Source organism: Sorex fumeus, unplaced genomic scaffold (genome assembly GCF_029834395.1).
Source record: "Sorex fumeus unplaced genomic scaffold, SorFum_2.1 ptg000042l, whole genome shotgun sequence".
Classification (NCBI taxonomy): Eukaryota; Metazoa; Chordata; class Mammalia; order Eulipotyphla; family Soricidae; genus Sorex; species Sorex fumeus.
The window spans coordinates 7,685,291-7,706,171 of record NW_026606099.1 but is presented as its reverse complement, the minus strand read 5'-3'; the positions used below and the strand labels follow the sequence as shown (position 1 = coordinate 7,706,171).

General features: G+C 43.1%; 1 protein-coding gene across 1 annotated transcript in view; it reads right to left on the bottom strand.

The window, feature by feature from the left end:
* Nucleotides 1-20,881, bottom strand: part of SCN8A (sodium voltage-gated channel alpha subunit 8) — a 152,777-nt gene that overhangs the window by 47,275 nt on the left and 84,621 nt on the right. The window contains exons 12-14 of the mRNA XM_056120276.1: nt 17,764-17,896; nt 8,316-8,554; nt 65-238 (exon numbers count right to left, since the gene is read on the bottom strand). Of these exons, the coding sequence (XP_055976251.1) occupies nt 65-238; nt 8,316-8,554; nt 17,764-17,896 (546 nt within the window). The remainder of the gene's footprint in view (nt 1-64; nt 239-8,315; nt 8,555-17,763; nt 17,897-20,881) is intronic.

Below are 20,881 nucleotides of genomic sequence, written 5' to 3'. Positions count from 1 at the left end.
AACTTATACGAGACTCCTTCAAGATAGAAAACATAAAAAAAGAAATTGGAGAAATTTGGAATACCAATCGGAAAGATCGCAGCACCGAGAGCCCCTCCACGTCTGCTAGACCCAGTTCCATTAAACTGAGGGAGACTATAAATCCGTCAAAAATGTTCCAACCTTCTTGGAAATAATAGTAGGGATCCATGGCTATGAGCTTCAAAAACATTTCTGCTGTGAAAATTCCAGTGAAAACCTAGAGAAGAAGGGAGTAAGAGAAAAAGAAATAATAGAGAATGCCTTTATCGTTATCATTAAATACAACATCTCCCAGAACCAGTCTTAGCCTAATTAGCTTAAAAGATCTCATGAATGTCCCATACCCACTTCATACAATGCAGAAAAATCTTATTTCTTCTTGTATGATGTACTGATACTCCCATTTTAGTTTCCTGAACCAGAGTTCACATTGGGACAAAAACCAATTAAAAAATTTCTAAGAATACAAGGTGTTAGAGTGACAGTATAGAGGGTAGGGCATTTGCCTTGCACACAGCTGACCTAGGATTGGTCCCCACATTCCATATGGTCCTCTGAGCACCAGCCAGGAGTGATTCCTTAGCTCAGAGCTAGGAGTAATCTGTGAGCATCACCAGGTGTGGCCCAACAATGTAAAAAAAAATAAGGAATACCATGCAGGTGATTTATAAAGGATAAGAAATCATTTGAATGTCTGCTTGTCTAAAATTAAAAAAAAAACTCACTGTGTTATAATTATACTACAAAAATCTATTCCAGATTTGATATTATGCATGCATTAAAGTTAGACACATACAGCTGGCTTCTAAATTAAGTCATAAAAACCAGGGAACTTTGTTAAAAATATGTAATAGAAAGGAAAAGACAACCACAGTCACATTTATATACTACATTTCTGAAATTTTTCAAATGCTTAGATGGAATAGAGTCATAAAATCAAGGAACACATATAGTATCTTCTTTTTCATTTATTTCAATTCTGCTTAGGTCTACAAGTCTTCCTAATTTCTATTTTTATTTATTGCTCATGTAAAATTCTATTTGGTACGTATATACTCAAACAGTTTTCTTTCTGTTAGAAGCGTCCTTCTGATTTTCTCTCCAATATGATCACTGATATAGTAACTGCTTTAGATGTGGAGTTTAATAACATTTCTTCATGTTACCCGTTTCTTACTTTTCTGTTTGACAGAGTCATTTGTTTCCTAATGATGTCTACAATTGAAAGAAAATATTCCCTGATGAGATCCAGTTAAGCAAAATCTAATATCACAAAGTAAACAGCCTCTACACAGATGGAACGACTTTCTAAGTAAGGTCAGGGAAACAGGAAAAGTACTCGTTTCCTAACACACATTTCACCCTTGCATAAGCTCATCAAAGATTATTTACAAGAAATGATTGCTTAATGCAAAGCAGACACTGAGTCTGCTATCTCATTGATTTTTAGTGGGCGTAGAGGAAGCGTTCAATAATAAGCACTGATTTACAGACCAGGGAATATTTATACTATAGGAACTCTGGTTACTAAGAGAAAATCAACAATGACACAGTTCTGTGGTGTTGCCTTTCAACAATGGAATGAAGTCTCCAGATGCCCGGTCTGAACGCCTAAGACAGAGGTCTGCAACCAAGCGTTTCAAAGGAACGTTGTTGGGCAAGAGAGATAGAACAGCGGATAAGGTGCCTGCCTTGCATGTGGCCGATGTGGGTTTGATTCCCGGAACCCCATATGGCCACCCAGGTGTCACCAGGAGGGATTCCTGAGTGCAGAAGTGGGAGTGAGCCCTTCGCATTGCCGGGTATGCCCTCAAAACTAAGCAAAAAATCCAGGAGAAAATAAAAGAATGCTGCTGCCCTCATTTGACATTTGGGTAAAAATAAATTTGTCACTATTGCTTGTGTAAAGACATTCTTTTTCAAACTTGGAAAAGAGAAAATTTAATGTCATTCCTATATTACCATTTTAGTTTGCACTGTGAGATGCTCCTTGAGGAGGGAGGAACAAGTAGCATCAGATCTTGTGATATTTTCCCCAGTGGAGACATCAAGAAAAAACAAACAAACGAACAAACAAACACGTGATAATGAAATGTAAGTTTCTGAGAAATGCAAGCCACCAGGAGGTACCACTTATCTGTGCATATGTGACCTCAATTTCCAGTTTGGGCAGTCTGGGCAAATTAGGACCAGTCAGTTGAAGACACAAACTATCAGAACCTATGGAATACAGCAGAAGTTGCATTAAGGGGAAACTTCATAGCACTCATGTTCATGCCAGGAAGCAAACAAAAGAGCTCAAATAACCTGATCTCACAGCTTGAGAAACTGAAAAACAAACAAACAAACAACAAATAAACTCCAAAGCAGAAACTAGCACAAGGAACTAGTTTTTTTCTTCTTCTTGGTCTTGAGGTCACATTCGATAGTGTTCAGGGGTTACTCCTGGCCCCGAACTCAGGGATCATTCCAGGGAGGCTCAGGGGACCATATGGGGTGACGGGGATTGAACCTGGGCTGGCTGTGTGCAAGGCAATTGCCCTACCTGTTGTTCTACTGCTCCATCCTGGGGGCTAGTTGTTTTTTCTTTTTTTTAACATATTAAAAAATAAAAAATAAAATTTGGGAGCCACATCTGGCAGTTGCTCAGGGTCACTCCTGGTGGGGCTCAGGGGCCATATGGGGGTGCCAGGGATTGAACCCAGGTTGGCCACCAGGCAAGAACTTATCTGCTGTACTATTGCTACAGGAGTTAGTTTGTTTTTATTTTGGGTCACACCCGGCAATGTACAGGAGTAACAATGTTACTCCTGGCTCTTCAATCAAGAATTACTCCTGGTGGTGCTCAGGGGAACCATATGGGATGCTGGGAATTGAACCCGGGTTGGCTATGTTCATACAAGGCAAGCATCTTCCCCGCTATACTATCACTGCAACCCATGGAGCTAGTTTTTTTTTTTTAAAGAATAAATAAGATAGCACTGTAGCACTGTCCTCCCGTTGTTCATCGATTTGCTCGAGTGGGCCCAGTAATGTCTCCATTGTGAGACTTGTTGTTACTGTGTTTGGCATATTGAATATGTCATGGTAGCTTGCCAGGCTTTGCCCTGCGGGCGAGATACTCTCAGTAGCTTGCCAGGCTCTCTGGGAGGGAAGGAGGAATTGAACCCAGGTCAGCCAAGTCGGCTGCATGCAAGACAAATGCCCTGCCACTGTGTGATAGAGTAAAATAAATTTATTCTTTTATTTAAAAGAATAAATTAGCTAGACTCAGTAAGAGAAAAAGAAAGAAAGCCCGGGGTTGGAACTATAGCACAGCAGGTAGGGCGTTCGCCTTGCACATGGCCGACCCAGGTTCGATTCCCAGCATCCCATAGGGTCCCCTGAGCTCTGCCAGGAAGTAATTCCTGAGTAGAGAACCAGGAGTAACCCCTTTGCATTGCCAGGTGTGACCCAAAGAAAAAGCAAGGGGAAAAAAAAAAGAAAGAAAGCCCACATAAATTGGACTCTTCAGTGAGCTAATGCATAGAGCTAGACCGGGGGTTAGAACACTTCAACATGCATTCCAGTGGATCTGAACTTTTAAACATTATTTTCTCCTGCAACAGGTTCCCTTGAGAAATGACTGATTTCAGGCCTCAAAGTAAAAGCATAAATTATCCTATTATTCTGTTATAACAGGCAACAACTAATATCAATATGTCAAAAAGACACAGAAGCCAGCTTGAAGAGATACCTATTGGCTGAATTAAAAATGGCTTAAACATTGACATAAATGACAGTTACTAGAGTATAACCTACTGGAAAAAACTAAAAGCCATAAGTAAAGGAATAAATAAAAAGCTAAATAAGAAATCAGAAAGTTGGGTATTTCACCTTAGAAGCAGGGCATCTTCCTTCTTGAAAACACTCATTACTTACTATTAACTTATCAATATCACTTGCTAGAACATAATGGGAAAATTTCCCATATAAATGAAAAAGTAATTTCACAGGGGACTAATCTGACAGATACCTCTTGAACTGTGTTTTGTAACAGAATTGATAATACTAGTCTGCAAAAGTGGTATGGTCATTAAGGAGAAAAAAAAAAAAGATCAAGGAACAGATCTTCCAGACCAAAGAAAATTAAAGAGAGGTAACAGAACGCAATAGTCAAGCGAGAACTATTTTCCTTTTTTTACAAAGGACATTATTGGGATTACGAATGAAACCTCAATGGGTGTGAGAACGAGATTTCTGTAATGTAACCATGGCAATTTGCTGCTTTTCAGAGTATGATCCTGACAAAATGGGTTTGTTCATAAAAAAATACACTAATGTATTTGGGGGACAGGCTGCATCAGCAACTTACTCTTAAAATAGAAGTTTAAAAAATACTGTAGAGGAAGGACTCGTGACAGTACAGTGGGTAGGGTGCTTGGTTTGCACATGGCTGACCTGGGTTCAATCCCTAGCACCCAATATTGTTCCCTGAACCCTGCCAGGAGTCACTCAAAAACCAAAATTATAAAAAAACTATAGTCAAAACTTTTCTGTATGACTGACATTGTTTCAAAAACCATCTTATAAATCCATTGTTGTGTTAAAATTGTTGCAAAAGGAAAAAAAAGAAGAGAATGACTAGATTGATTTATGCAGTGATATGATAAAAGTTGTATAAAGGGTCAGAGCACTAGTACAGTGGGTAAGGTGTTTGCCTTGTACATGCCGAATCTGGTTTGATCCCTGGAACCCCATCAGCTCCCCTGAATCTGCCAGGAGTGATCCCTGAGCAGAGCTGTGTGGCCTCCCCACAAAATAAAACAGAAAGTCGAGTAAATCAGGTAGTCTACCTGTGCTTCTCTATAAACAAGGGCATGGGTAGGTGGATTAATTGAACTACCCCTTCATTAAGGTGAAAAAACTTAATTAGATCATTTTTAATGATCTAATTAAAAAGAGGTTCCTTTTTTTTATGTTTTGGAGTGCTGGATATTGAAGCTAGACCAGCTGCCAGGTACATGCCTGACCCACTGTATTACCTCTCCAGCCCCTCTTTAAGGTTTCTTACATTATTAACATTTTTTCCCCTAAGGGAGAAGAGGAAGACAAAGGGTCTTAAATTTATGGAGCACTTCTCATCTCCCCTCAAATAAATCTCTCTGCCTCTATGTGGATAAACACACCCTGCACTGTCTGGCTGTGGGGAAAGCTTGGCTTTCAAACCAAGGTCACACTCTACACACCAGTCAGTCACCCCCCCCTCGCTCCATTCTCTTTTTGCTCAAAGGTTCACTCAAAGGCATTATCCAAATCTCAAGTCTTTTGAAAATCCTGAATTACATTAGCACTGCTCTTCTGGAGTACTTTTTACTATTCAAAAAACTTGTACTTGTACTTTGGGTTTTTTTTTTTTTTTTTTTTTTTTTTTTTTGCTTTTTGGGTCACATCTGGCGATGCACAGGGGTTATTCCTGGCTCGTGCACTCAGGAATAACTCCTGGCGGTGCTTGGGGGACCATCAGGGATGCTGGGAATCGAACCCGGGTTGGCCACGTGCAAAGCAAACGCCCTATCTGCTGTGCTATCGCTCCAGCCCTTGTACTTGTACTTTGACTATTCCAAACAGCTTTTCAATTTCTCCTCCCAATCCCTGGTGATATGCTATTATCCTCATTTTACAGATATAGAATATTTCTGGACATCTGCTGGCTTGGCAAAGTTAAGCTATCTCAAACCGGAACCAAGAGCTACATTGCCTGACTTAGTCTAGTTCGGCGCTCTCTTGGCCTAACTCAGCCTTGCGTAGACTGGCAACAAAATGCATCTTTGAGTTCTGGGCAATCTGGTATTGTGAAGGCACTTGGGATGTGAGTTTCCTAGCACATATCCAGCCTCTCATTTGGCCTCTTCCATCAGTGAGGGCTGACACTGTGTTCAACATGAAACTCTTTATTTTGAAGTCCAAATAAAGTCCAAAACTTTATTTTGAAGTCCATCAGTGACGGCTGACACTCTGTTCAACATGAAACTCTTTATTTTAGTTTGGACTTCAAAATAAAGACTTCTTCAATCATCCCTACCTTAGTTACTAAACTCGCACTCCGGTGTACTCTGCTCCTTTCTTTTTGGCTACTCTGGATTTGGTGCTCAGGGGTTACCCTCTGAGCTGCTGGGAGACAATGTGGTACTAGACACAGAACCTAGGTCTCCCACATCCAACCAAACATAGGCTCCAGTCTTTGAGCTGTCTCCCTGTCCCTAGGCACCAATCTGATTTCTTTCTCTTCACGTTCACATCCAGTCTACTGGCCCACCTCATCACTATTTATTTACTCCGTCTTGAAAACTCTTGCCCCCAGAATTCTTTCTTATTTTAGAATGTGGCTCTGCTTATTTTTTCTAAGAGAGTCCTGCTAACCTGCTCTCTCTTTTTTCCTCTTACTACCAGTGGATGGTTCTGAGCAACTGTCAAACTGCTCACAAAGATAATTTAGGAATGATTAAATCTCTGCAGATTTCTATGCTTTTAAGTCTGTGCATGTGTGTGTGTGTGTGTGTGTGTGTGTGTGTGTGTGTGTGTGTGTGTGTGTGTGTTGCAGTGGTAGTTATTGAACCTAGGGCCTCACACATCAGGGTAAATGATCTACTGCTGATCTCTACCCCAGGCTTGCAGATTTCAAAGAAAGAGAAAAACAACATCATTTTCTGTCTTGGTCTGAGGACAATTATGCTGGTAGTAGTAGGTGAAATGGTCTCTCACTATCCCTTGGAATTCAAGGACTCATTCTACAAAAATCAAAGCAAAGCTTTAAGAAATATAAAATCTATTATTTCTCATTATTTAATTCGTGGCTCATAAAATAGTGTTTTGATGGAATCTCTGATGTATTATATACATTTATATCAAAATAATGCTTGCTGGCCAACCTCCGGACCAGTCAGTCACATGGAAAGCCTACCCTCAGGCACATCTCAAGCCTGCCAGGAGATTTGCTGGAAAACTTATGGGAATAACTAACTTCAAAACCATGGATATGTTTTTGGCTACACATGAGGAATTTTTTTTTTTTTTTGCCACAGCAGTGGTGATCCATGCTAACCCCCAGCTTGGTACACAAGGGACAATGCAGTGCCAGGGACCAAGTTTTGGGCTCCAGCCTGCAAAGCAGGTGATGCTGCCTTTGTAGCCAACCTCTCATGCGTACTCAGCCCTACATATGGGAATTTATACTGCAGCTGGGAGCCCGGAAGGACTATAGAATATCTTGAATTTTCTACAAGAGTCTATAAGGAAAAACTAAAAAAATCTCTTTTGCCAAGTGTTTTCAGAATCAGAACTCAAGATATTGTAACACTTAAATAATGTATTAGGTAGAAACTCTGCGTATATGCCTGCATGTGTGTGCAAGAGAAAAAGTGGGGAAGGTGTGGGAGTGGAAAAAACCACTGAGCAGAGATGATGTTCACATTAAATGGGAACCACTAGCTCACAGTGACGCTCTGAGGGAATAAGGAGGCCCAGATGGCCTAGAAGGTTCTTTCCAAAGAATCCTTTACTATCAATATGTGTCTAATTCCTGACTTTCGGACTGAAGTAGACTTTCGGACTGAAGTAAAAATAATCCCCGCCTCACAACTACTTGACTTCAGAATATACCGTACAACTTATTATGAAAACTGTATATTCATCTTCTAAGTCATATAACCAACTAAACATATGACTTAAGCTAACCTGATTATAAATTTGGCCCAGATCAACTAATGGCAGAAACTGGATGATAGCCCAGAAGTTGGACTGAGAGAGAAAAGTCTAGAACAAAAAACTTCCCACAGAGGGTTCTCAGCTGATACTAAAAAGGACAGTGAAGGGAGATTTACTGTGACATTTAAGGCACTACAGAGCACCCCGATTTTGTTGAGGTCACTACTGAAGGTGACAGGGGAAGTGGTTTGCTGGAGCAGTGCAGAAATCAATGGGAGACAGAGAATGAGAAAAAATTCCAGAAGTCCTTGGCTCAGGCTGCTGACACCAACCCACTGTACCATGCCACCCATTCTGTCACCAGGGTTGATTTTCTGCCAAGAGCTCCTAAATGACGTCTTCAAAATTCTGCAGAGAGAGAAAACAGCCAAGGGATCACCATAGTGAGCAGAAGCGGCTGTTTGCCGCAGCATCTGCAGAAACATTTGTCTTCCAATGAGCTACGACTTTCTTTTCAACGGAACTCCAGCTTTCAGGATCAGAAAAGAGATGTCCCACGGGCCAAACGTGTTCACATCATAAAATCAGGGGCGAGGGTCCCCTCTTACCAGATTTCCCACAGCCAAGACATGTTCGAACTGTGGTGTCATAGGATGGTGCTCCATCGCCATGAACAGGGTGTTGAGGACGATGCAGATGGTGATGGCCAAGTCCACGAACGGATCCATAACAATCAAGTTCACGATCTCTTTCAGTTTTATCCAGTAGGGGTGACACTCCCAGATGAGGAAAGTGTTGGCAAATTTATACCAGCACGGTGGACACTTTCTCTGGGACTCTTCCAGCTCTGCAGTGGATAGACAACAAGGACAGCCTCTCAATTGCAGTGAAAAAAAGGACAGAAATCGCTGCTAATCCTCTCCGGCTCACTATCACTCTCAATATATTACATGAGTGGAAAGGTTGCCAGAGGTCTCTGTTTCTTGAGTGTTTCTCTCCGTTTCCTGATCTCATGAAGGGGGAGAGGAGGTTGGGTCAGCACCACCAGGTCACTTTCCTGTTAATAATGAGGAAGTTATAGGCAAAACTCAATCCAGTCACCTGGGGAATCTGAACATAACGGTTAGGAGCGAGGCCTTTGGGGTCTGATGATGGCTTCAACTGGCTTCAACTCTCCCAAGCTGATCTCAGGAGAAGTTTGACTCCTCTACGTCTCAGCTATACTTTATGCTTACTCCTGGAGGGCTCAGGGGACCATATGGGATGCTGGGGATTGGACACAGGTCAGCAGTGGGTAAGGGCCCTACCCACTGTACAATCACTCCAGTTCCTATAATTTATCTTTCAACTGGATTTTACCTTACCGATTAAAGGACTTGTGGGGTTCTTAATCCTCATGCACTGGTTATAGAGTAAATAAATTGATTTATACAGACAGCACAGAGCCTGTCATAAGCTAAATTCTTTTTGTTATTGTTGTTTTGGGGCCATATCTGGTGGTGCTCAGGGCTTACTCCTGGCTCTGCACTGAGGGGTTACTCCTAGCATGCTTGGGGGACTACATTGGGTGCTGGGGATCAAACCCAGGTTGGCGCAGGCAAGGCAAGCACCCTACTCACCATCCTATCGCCCCCATGTAGTTAAATTTTTTTTTTTTTTGCTTTTTGGGTCATACCCGGCGATGCACAGGAGTTACTCCTGACTCTGCACTCAGGAATTACTCCTCGCAGTGCTCAGGGGACCATATGGGATGCTGGGAATCGAACCCTGGTTGGCCGCGTGCAAAGCAAACGCCCTATCTGCTGTGCTATCACTCCAGCCCCCATGTAGTTAATTTTTTTTTTTTTTTGCTTTCTGGGTCATACCCAGTCGATGCTCAGGGGTTCCTCCTGGCTCTGCAATCAGGAATCACTCCTGGCGGTGCTTGCCCATCATATGGGATGCTGGGAATTGAACCCGGGTCGGCCGCGTGCAAGGCAAACGCCCTACCAGCTGTGCTAATGCTCCAGCCCCACGTAGGTAAATTTTTAATAGATGTTATATATTAAACATATACAGTGATACACAATGTATCATAATCTTTCCCAGAAGAATATACATCTTCAACCAAACCATCATGCGGAACATATCTCATGATCCCAAAGAAGTGCAAGTCAAAGAACGGAGACAGCTGTTAGGAACACAAGTTATCTCCTTTCCCCAGTCACTCCTTTCCTTCCGCTCTCTCTCCTCTCCCTCCTATTTCGTCCTTTCCCTCTCTCGTTCATCCGTTCCTGTTTTCTTCCTCTCTGTTTCTATCTCCTCCTTTTCACGCCAGAGCCAGAGGGCAGAAGCTACTCCGGGCTCAAGCTTGGGGCTCACCCACGGCAGTGCTCAGAGACTGTGAGATGCCAGGGACCAAACCCAGGCCTCCTGTGTGCAAAAACATCTGCTCCAGCCCACTGAATTAAATCTCTAGTTCCAGTCTCTTCCCTCTTTCTTTCCTTCTCTCTCTGTCTTCTTGTCTTATCCTCTGTCTCTTTAGTCTGTCACTCTCTTTTAATTTATTTATGGTGGCTAGAGTTCAAATCCAGGTCTTCACACATGTGAGGACATGTGCTTTACCACTGATCTACATCTCTGGTCCTTGTCACTCTCTTTAGAAGTGGAACTTTCTAAAGAGAACCTTGTTTTTTTCCCCAACAAGATGTTTATGTGATCCTCAATATGTGAGACAGATAAGACAGAAACTGCTCTGTTCAAAGCCCCTAGGGATGAATTAGGAGCATATCCAATCAACTCTTCCCTGATACACCTCCCGAGATGTACAGGGGAAATCACTAAACTATCTCTGAGTGCTTACTAAACCAAGTTAAAGGATGCTTAAAGTAACTGAAAGTCAAGAGCTGTTCAGCTGGGAGTCAACAACCTAGGCATGAGGCCCTGGGTAGCAAAATTCTCCTCAAATTATGTACCAAATACTGAAGCTAGAATGACAAGTATAAGGACGACTTCTAGAAGGATGCTCTGTTATGAAGGATAACTGTAGACTCACCAGCATGATAATCCTTAGAAGCAAGGCATTGGTGCTACGGGGCTGAACATAATCATATTCCCCACTCCACCCCTACTCGCAGCTGACAAATCAAATCAAATAATCAAATCAAATCAAATCAACCAGAGGGGGGAACCCCAGAACCTTCCCAACCCAGAACAAGATGGCTGCCTCACATTGATCTCTATCCCTTTTTTCCCAACCGGCTGGATGGTGGCCATGGTGATGGCTTTATTTTAGATGGGGTGCTTCGTCTGGGCTTCTGATTGGCTCCCTGGTTGCTAAGAAAATGGTTGCCTTGGTTTTTCAGATTTAAGGGCCACAGTAAGCGCCACGTGGGAGTCTGTGTGGGAAAGGAAGTCTGTGAAGAAAATTTGCTTTGGCTTCTTCCACACAGAACTCCCTCCCTTCCCAAGGTAAATTTAGTTTTCCTCCCCAAAAAAGAAAACGAAAAGGTTCTCTTATTTCCATAAATTCTTATCGTACATATTTGGAAATTTGGTTCCGTTCCTTTTTTTATCTCCTCTCTTCTCCAAATGTCTGCGGCTCACCGGGCGGGCGCATGGAGGTTGAGGAGAAAACTGTTCACATTTCTGACAGTTGACACAATTGTAACGTTTTACAAAGAACAGGCTCCAAGTCTTCCCCAGACATGGAAAAGGGGTACTCCTACCCCCCCATCACTGGGAGATTCCTAAAGGGACACTAGATCTTCCTCACCTGTATTTCTCAGTTCCATAAAAAAGAAGCCAACGCAAAGCTTTGGGATCTAGAACAGCTCAATCAAGCACATAAGATGATCATAAAGCAACTTATTAGAATCTGGAAAAAACCTGAGTGCCGGAGAACAGGGCTGGTTAAAGAAACTTTGGTACATCTACACAATGGAGTACTATGTAGCTGTTAGAAAAGATGAAGTCACGAAATTGACATACAAGTGGTACTACATGGAAAGTATCATGCTAAGCGAAATGAGTCACAAAGAGAGGGATAGACACAGAAAGATTGCATTCATCTGGGGAACATAAAGTAACAAAATAGGAGATTAGCACCCAAGAATAGCAGAGATAAGTACCAGGAGGTTTACTCCATGGCGTGGAGGCCAGCCGCACATGGTAGGGGAAAAGGCAGCCCTGATAGAGAAGGGAGCACCAAATAAAGGGTGTTGGGAGGTTCCTCCCAGGATGGGAGATGCATGCTGAAAGTAGACTCTAGACCGAATATGACTGCCACTCAATGCCTCTTTTGCAAACCACAGCACCCGAAAGGAGAGAGAGGACAAAAGGGAATACCTTGCCACAGAGGCAGGGTGGGAGGGGGGCTTAGGGGGTGGGAGGGATACTGGGATCCATGGTGGTGGAGAATGGGCACTGGTGGAGGGATGGATATTTGATCATTGTATAACTGAAACCCAAGCACAAAAATTTGTAAGTCTACAACTGTTTCTCATGTTGTTTCACTAATAAAAATTAAAAAAAAAATAAAATAAAGCAACTTATCAACTAGGAACACTGTTGCTGACCCCACATTCCTGGAACCCCTGAATATTTGATCTAGGGGAACAGTTTAACATATGGGTGTGAGCTGTCCAAAGGGTTACGGGGTTCCTCTGATTTTGTTTCTGGTCATTTCTTGAGGAGATGCTGTAGGTCTTGGTGATCAGAGGACTCGGGAATGTCAGAGAAGGCCTTAGAAGTTCACCACCATGGTGGCACAAGGAGGTGATGAAGTTCCTGAAGACAGGGGCCCTTTCCAATTCAGAAACTTTAAGCATCTAGGTTAGTATGGAAAATGTTGACGAATAAGGGTCCCTACCCCCAGGGCTTTTAGTCACACAGAAATGGCAGACACCGTGAAAAATAGCCAGACTGTTGAGTGATGCTTGTGAGCTGAACAACAGAATGAATGAGGCATGGAGCTCACATCACATAGCCTTGGGTTTGAACTCTTGGCAACGATGGATCCAGCTAGTTCATCTAGAGGCCAGTTCCTGACACTGTCTTACCTGCGAACCAGTAATGCAGAATACCGCTAGTACTTCCCATGGAGGTGTGTGTGGGCCAGGGGGGCATGAGCGGGGCTACTTCTGGGCGACTCTTGCTGTTCGGGGAAGCAGGTCATGCCAGGGATCAAACCTGGGGCTCTGGCATGCATGTGCCCAGCATCCCGAGCTCTTTTCAGCCTCTTCCTCGTTTCTGTTTTTTGTGGGTTGTGTGTGTGTGTGGGGTCACACCTGGTGATGCTCAGGGGTTACTCCTGGCTCTGCACTCAGAAATCACTCTGGCAGTGCTCAGGGCAACATACGGGATTCCGGGGTCCATACAGGATACGTCCTACCTACTGTACTATCTCTCTGGCCCCTTCGTCCTCATTCTTACTCCGCCAGCTTTCTTCTTTTGTCTTACAGCTTTACCAGCTTTGAGGAAAAGTAAGACTTTTTTTTTTCTTTTTTGGGTCACACCCAGCGATGCACAGGGGTTACTCCTGGCTCTGCACTCAGGAATTACTCCTGGTGGTGCTCAGAGGACCATATGGGATGCTGGGAATCGAACCTGGGTCGGCCATGTGCAAGGCAAACGCCCTACCCACTGTGCTATCTCTCCAGCCCCGGAAAAGTAAGACTTTTAACGACTCTCTACCTACATCCCACCCAAGTCCTCTGAAACAGCCTCAAAGCTTATGGCTCTACTGACTCTGAATTCTACTGTGCTTATTGGATCCTGGGGAGCCTGTTTGCAGTAGGATAGGATGAGGCAGAGACAGGATTTTTCTTTGCAGAATTAGGAATTCCCCACTGTGGTTTCTAAACCATTAGGTAGATAAGAGCCTACTTCTCTGGTATAAATAATTAAAATAATGTCAATTTCCTGGGAAGCAGGACTAATTATTTATTCAATGCTAGCTTTCAGAACTATAAAAACCAATGATTAAATAAGGACAAATCTTTTTCTTTTTTTCTTTTTGGGTCACACCCAGCAATGCTCAGGGGTTACTCCTGGCCTTGCACTCAGGAATCACTCCTGGCGGGCCCCGGGGACCATACGGGATGCTGGGAATCAAACCCGGGTTGGCCATGTGCTAGGCACTCTACCCACTGTACTATCACTTCGGCCCCAAGAATGAATCTTTCTTAATGTCCTTTAAAGCTCTCATATTCTTCAGTTTTAGCCATTCAGTGCTTTGCTTATAGGACTTGTTTCTCATCGCTTTATAACAAAAAGAGTCAAACACTAGTTCAGAGATAAAAGAAATGTCTGAGCAGGAAAAAGCAGTAATTGCACCGACTTTATGAACACTGGGACTTAGATGCAGAGGGTAAAAACTGGAATGGCTCTGCACTCAGGAACATAACTGCACCTGACTGCATCTCTCTCCTAAACTACCCTTGTGTTTATTTATTTATAAATCTTTGTGCTGGCAGGCAGAGGATGGAGAATGAGTATAGCTGGACAGAAAGAGAAAGAAGAGGACAGGAAAGAAAGGGAAAACTAGCACTCCAGTGGTCCACAGGCAACTCAGCAGAGGTTGGAATAGCCTCCAGAGGGCCCAGCAGCAGCCCAGTGAGGCTCAGCCCTGCCACCGTGCACAGACCCTACCGGGTGCTGCAGGCCTCGGTGCTCGGTGCTGCATTGCTCCGACAGCTCGTGTTCTGAAGTCTTTGCCAGTGATAAAGTATGCCTGCTGGAACAGGTTTTTCCCAAGTACTACATAGAGAAATTCTGTCTTGGTCTGCCAGTGAAAAATAAAATCAGAGAGGGTATGGTGCTGTCAGCAGGTCAATCTGTACCTGTGAGGCGAGTGCATCAGCAGCCTGATGGCGCCTTCAGACTTCCAGATACCCCAAAATTGCTGCTGTGCCTTTGGCCAGACCCTAAAATCCTGGGGCAAAGTTTACCAAGAAAGTAAATGGCCAAAAGTTAGGTATGTGGGAGACACACCCACAAACCACCTCTGGCTCAGCTATATAATTGGAGGCAAGGCCTCTTTGGTTCCTGATCGAACTGCTTAACGGCCATGATCCCAGAGACTCCGAGACAAATCTTGAAACCCAACGGCTTTTGGAAAAATTGCATCCAGTCCCTGCAGTAGGTTACAGGCACTGGGCCACCCCAGGTGGGAGTAGGTTTCGTGCCTTGCTCTGTTCCCCCTGGTGGCTCAGTGGCTGCCATCCTCCAGAGGCCACTGGACGGTCAGGTTTGGGTCTGCAGTGAGGAGACACGTGGGCCCTCACGGGATGGGGGTGGAGCCAGCCCTTTTCTCCCTGTTCCAACCAGATCCCAGTCGCCGCTCAGGAACGGCCTCTCTGGCTCCTGATCAAGCTGCTCAATGGCCAAGAGACTCAGGAACACATCTCGGAACCCAGCAGGTTTTAGCAGAAATCCCTCCAGATTTAAGTGTTAAAATTTCAGAATTTCAAAATCGTGCGGCCACTACTGCAGCCATGTGACATCATATGTTATTCATGAGCAGCAATAGAACACAAATTGTCTACTGTTACCTTTTCGGCAGATCTGAGTGTTGGGGTAGAATCCGAAATAATAATGGTGGGTCTGGTGTCGAAATACTGAATGTAATCAAAGTAGAGAGTAACGTGGAAATCATCTGCCCCACAGGTAGGAGGGAGGGTGTGGGATGGGGGGTATACTGGGGTTTCTGGTGGTGGAAAATGAGCACTGGTGAAGGGACAGTGTTTCATTGTATGACCGAGACTTAAACCCAAAAGCTTTGTAACTACTCTCACGGTGATTCAAGAAATAAAATTATAAAAAAAAGAAAAAAAATAAAATCAGCCAAATCTCACTCTCCTTTTCTTTCTGGCCCACACCCAGTGGGGTTCAGGAGTTCAGTACTTGGGGGTAGCTCATGGAACTGTGTTGGGCAGGGATGGGATCCAGACCTCCTCGAGGCTCCTGGACCCTTAGTCACATTTCTTATTTTTTTTTTTTGGGTCACACCCGGTGATGCTCAGGGGACTATATGGGATGCTGGGAATAGAACCTGGCTTGGCCGCGTGCAAGGCAAACGCCCTACCCGCTGCGCTATTGCTCCAGCCCTCAGTCATATTTCTTAAGCAGGTATTCTTGGCCTGGAATTCTTATGCTGGCAGTTACATCTCTGTAATCTCAAAACATCAGCCACCAGGTTGAGAGATATTCTATAGGACTACCATTTCCAAAGGGATGCAACAGGATATCACCTCCACGGGGTGCTGGACCTGAAATTCAGGGATGTCACTGGGGAAGGGGGTCACCTTCTGTTAGCTTGCTTAAAGACAGATTTTCAAGAAGGTGCTCAATCTTTATTTATTTATTTATTTATTTTCTGAAAAGGGGGTAGTGGGCCAAATCAGACTGGGAAGACAAGGAAGACACTGGCTAAATGAAATTGTTCAGGAAGCTGAAAAGCAGAATGTTCAATATTCTTTCACAGTTGACATTCTCATGTTAAGTGCAGGTATGGTCTAACTCCGCGCCCGCAGGTAAGAATGGAAATACTGCAAAAAAGCTTCTTTCCAGGGAGTCTTCCTTCACCACTGATACCCTTGCCCCAAACCCACTCAAGCACACACAGCGCGAGTAGTAACACGAACTTAAGTGATCCAAAGAAGTAACAGCCCTCAGGACACTAGAATCATTCTGAGTCTCCTGGTCTATCTCAGGGACTTGATTTTCTCCGCTTGAGAGCAACCTGAGCTGGGTCTATAATGAGACGACTCGGCTACCCTGACACGAGTCAGATGAAGACTTATGCGTACAGAATCTTCGGAGAAAAATAACACACTCTTCACTGGAATTTATCTCCAAAGTGAGCTCAAAGAGTGTGCAGTTCAAACCACACTGGGCAGAAAGCGGAAACTGCTTGAGGAATCACCGTGAGGCGGGCAGCCCTCAGGTACCCTTTGCCAGCTAGGCTGTGGCCTGAGGGGCCCCTTGAGACGGAGGGTAGGGGGTGACACTGCTTCAGACAAGCCAGGACTCAACAGCGGCTGCTCTTTCCTTGCGGCACAGAGTGCCCAAGGAAGAGAGGTTTCAGCTTACCTCTCGCACGTCAAATGTATTTATGGCTACGTGGGGGTGTCTGAAGAGAGGCACAAGAGGTGTGACCGAAATGCACGACACATCTGTCTGCCAGGGAAAACCAAACGCGGAAGAAGAAGCTCCAAAGGGAGACGAAGGTATGTTCCCAGGCAGAAGCCATGCCTTTCTAGCTTAACGGTTCTTCCGGTTCTTCTGTCTACATTCCTTTCTTTTTTCCCTTGTGGTTTTTCTTTTTCCTTTGTGGTGCCAGGGACTGAAGTCAGGGCCTTTCACACATTTTGGGCAAGTACTCCACTGATGGAAAGTACACCCCCTGGCCCCAGTTCATATTTTTTTTTCTTTTTGGGCCACACCCAGAGATGCACAGGGCTTACTCCTGGCTCTGCACTCAGGAATGACTCCTGGCGGTGCTTAGGGGACCTCCATGGGATGCTGGGGATCGAACCCGGGTTGGCCGTGTGCAAGGAAAACACCCTACCCGCTGTGCTAGCGCTACAGTCCAGCTCATATTTCTTCATGATTTGCAGTGACTCCACTGACTCCTTAGAGAGAATCCATGAGACTCTCAGTGTTTCTCAATCTGTCTTCCACTGCGGCTCCCTGCTGACCTTACTTCCTCCATGCAGTGCCCTGTCCTATGGTCAGTCCCCTAGTCTCATGACAGGGCCCCCTTGGGATATCCTGAAGACACCTAGAAGGTCATATGGACTCCGGGAGAGAAATGCTATTGGAGCTCAAATTTGTTCCATGCATGTTTCTTACCGACCTACGATGTACAAGTCTGAGAGCAGTACTGAAAGGCCCGTTCGTCAGTATTCCAGTTTGGGAAAGAACTGGGGAACGCTGGTTTTGATAACTGGCAGACAAGTACTTCTACAGCTCCGAGACAAGTTTTGCAAAAGGCAGATGAAGGGCTGAGGGATACACTTCTACGCATCACATGTTGATATCTCAGCATTTGGACCAACATCACTGGGTACGTACCTTCTACTAGAGTATTTGTAACAACGCTTAATATACTGTTGATCCTGTCCTTCCGCCCATAGGAGGCCAGCTGGTCCATGGATACGAGGAGAGATCCAGGGCCTTTCTTCTTAATTTCCACTTCAGTGGTGGTCTGAAGGAAAAAAAAAGGCAAACGGAGTTAGTCTCTTCCAAGCCATTATAAGATAGTAGTATGGTATGGTTCTGTTATCTAATTAAACACATAAATCATATGTCTAGCTCTTCTTGACAATTTTGACTTTTTTTGAATGAACTGACAATTTTCAAATTCCTAACCAAATAAAATATCATCAGACTATTATACAAAATATTTTTGACATGCTTCACTCCATGCACACTATTGGCCTAGCATAACTGCAACAGGGTTATTACTGTCCCTCGTTTGTATTCTGTGTAACTAAGCATCGGTGTCGGATCAGGTTTAGTGGAGTGGCGTCAAATCAAGAATCCTAGGAAAGCATCCCTCCACAGGGAAGGTGTCATCCACGTAAATCCCGCTGCTGCTTCCACGGTGAAGGTAAGAGGTCACAGTCCCTATCCCTCAGTGTTCAGGAAAGAGACCTGGAGGATCACCAATTTGACCAGCACTAGAATGATCCCAGCTAGCTTGACAAGAAAGTGATGTCTGAGAAAGTCTTTCGGACCCTAACCATGTTTGGATCAATGAATTAAGTGCAGAAGAGAATTCTGTATTTATCTGATCAGTGTTGTCAACAAACTGTTCCACTGATTCAGGTATCTGGTATACCTTAGGGTTTTGTTTATTTTGTTTCTTTGGCAAAGCTAGAGAAGAAAAGGAAAAGAAAAAGGACTGCTGATTTCTTGGATGAATTACTACACAAACATCTGCATATCTAAGAATGAATGAAAACCATTGCCTCAGGTCAGCAGAATATTTCTTTGAGAAGCATTTTTTATTATTAATTCCTGCTTGATGGTCATGAATCAGGTTATTTCCTGCTTGATGGTCATGAATCAGGTTAAATGACCACATTCTAAAAAATGGAAATCATCTTAAAAAACACACACACAGAAAGGACTCACACAACAAAGTTTCTGGTTACTTAATGATCTTACATTTTTACTGAGTTGCTGTTCTGCAAGTCTATTACTATACCCGGTAGATAGTTTTCACAATGTCTAACAGGGTTTATGAAGAGCAAATTAACTGATTCATCAAAAAAAAGGGATGAAAGTACATTTAATAGGGTTTTAAACTAGAGGATACCATTTTCTGACAAACTGGATGTATCAGATCTAAACTTTTTAGACTTTAAAAATCTTAAAAAATAAATGAAAATGAGGTCTAAAATACCTAATGAAACCATGTGATTATCATTTAGTGATACCTATTCTAAAGCTAAAATACATTTTTTTTGGGTTTTTGGGCAACATCCACTGGTGCTCAGGATGGCTTTAAGCAGTGCTGATGTGGGTTGCAGAGTGCCGAGGACTGAATTCAGGGCTTCCACATGCAAAGCAGGCACTCCATCCCTTTGAGTCATCTCTCTGGCCTAAAATAACTTCTATCTTGAATAAAAAAATTGCAAAAATAATTTAGAAGTATTTGAACATGTCTAATAATTTCTTTAATGATCTGATATATAACAGTTCATAAATATTTATACTTTCTAATATTTCTAGAAAATAGATAAATTCCTCCATAAACTTTCTAATTAAGATGAAAGTAAGTAACAGCTGGGATTATGATTAACTTATTTTTTTCCTGTTTTTTCTTTTTTTTTTTTTAATTTTTGGGCTGTACTTGGTGGTGCTTAGGGCTTCTTGGCTTTTTGTTCATGAACTATTCCTGGTAAGGTTTGGGGGACAACATGGGATGCTGGGCATCAAACCTAACTTAACCACATGTAAGGTAAATTCTCTACCCAACTGTACTATCGCTCAGGCCCCTAGGGATATATTACCTTTTTTACACAGGTAAAAATATTCAGAACAGATCAAAATAACTTGTTCTATCAAAAAGCCTATTAGTAATAATAAGATATCCAGAAAAGCCCTCACATCTTTGAAAATCAAATGAGATTTCTAAAATTCTACTGATTAAAAGATCACAAAGAAAAATAGAAAGTATTTTCATGATAATAAAAACATAATACATTAATATTGGAGGATGTAGATAAATGATTAGATAAAATTATGAGCTTTAAAATACTTGTATTTAATAAATGGAAACATATGAAATCAAAGCTCTATTCTTTCTTCTACAGAAACTAGAAAAAGTTCAAATTAAACTCTAGGTGAAGGGAACACCAAATAAAGGGTGTTGGGAAGATCCGCCCAGGATGGGAGATAGTAGAAAGTAGACTATAGACCGAACATGATTGCCACTCAATTCCTCTTTTGCAAACCACAGCACCCAAAAGGAGAGAGAGAACAAAAGGGGAATGCCCTGCCACAGAGGCTGGATGGGATGGGGGGGATGGGGGGTGGGAGGGATACTGGGATTAGTGGTGGTGGAGAATGGGCACTGTGGAGGGATGGGTACTCGATCATTGTATAACTGAAACCCAAGCACCAAAATTTGTAAGTCTACAACTGTACCTCATGGTGTTTCAGAAAAATTAAAAAAAAATTAAACTCTAGGTAAGACAGATGCAAGGAATAATAACAAGTGGAGACCAATAAATCAATAAGTGAACCAATAATAAAGAATAAAAAATGTTAGTTCTTTAAAGAGATCAATAAAACTGATAATTGCCCTGGCAAGTGTGATCAAGAAAAAAAGAGAAAACGCAGGCTAAAATCTTTAGGAGTGAAAAAGGGACCATGATTATAACTCTTATAGACATTATTTGCACAATAAGAACATAGTTAATAATTTTTCATCACTTTATTTGGAAAGCAATGAATAAACTTATCAAAACATAACTGATAAAAGAAGAAACAGGAAAAGCCAGGAGAGAGCTCAAAGGGCCGGAAAACATGCTTGGCATGGGGCAGGCCAGGCTATAATCCCTCAAACCACATACTCAGACTCCTGAGCACCAAGCTATAGACTCCAGGTACCACTAAGTGTGGCCCAAATGCCAAAAAAGAGAAAGAGGAAGAAATAAAAAATCTAAATAGCCCAAATGAA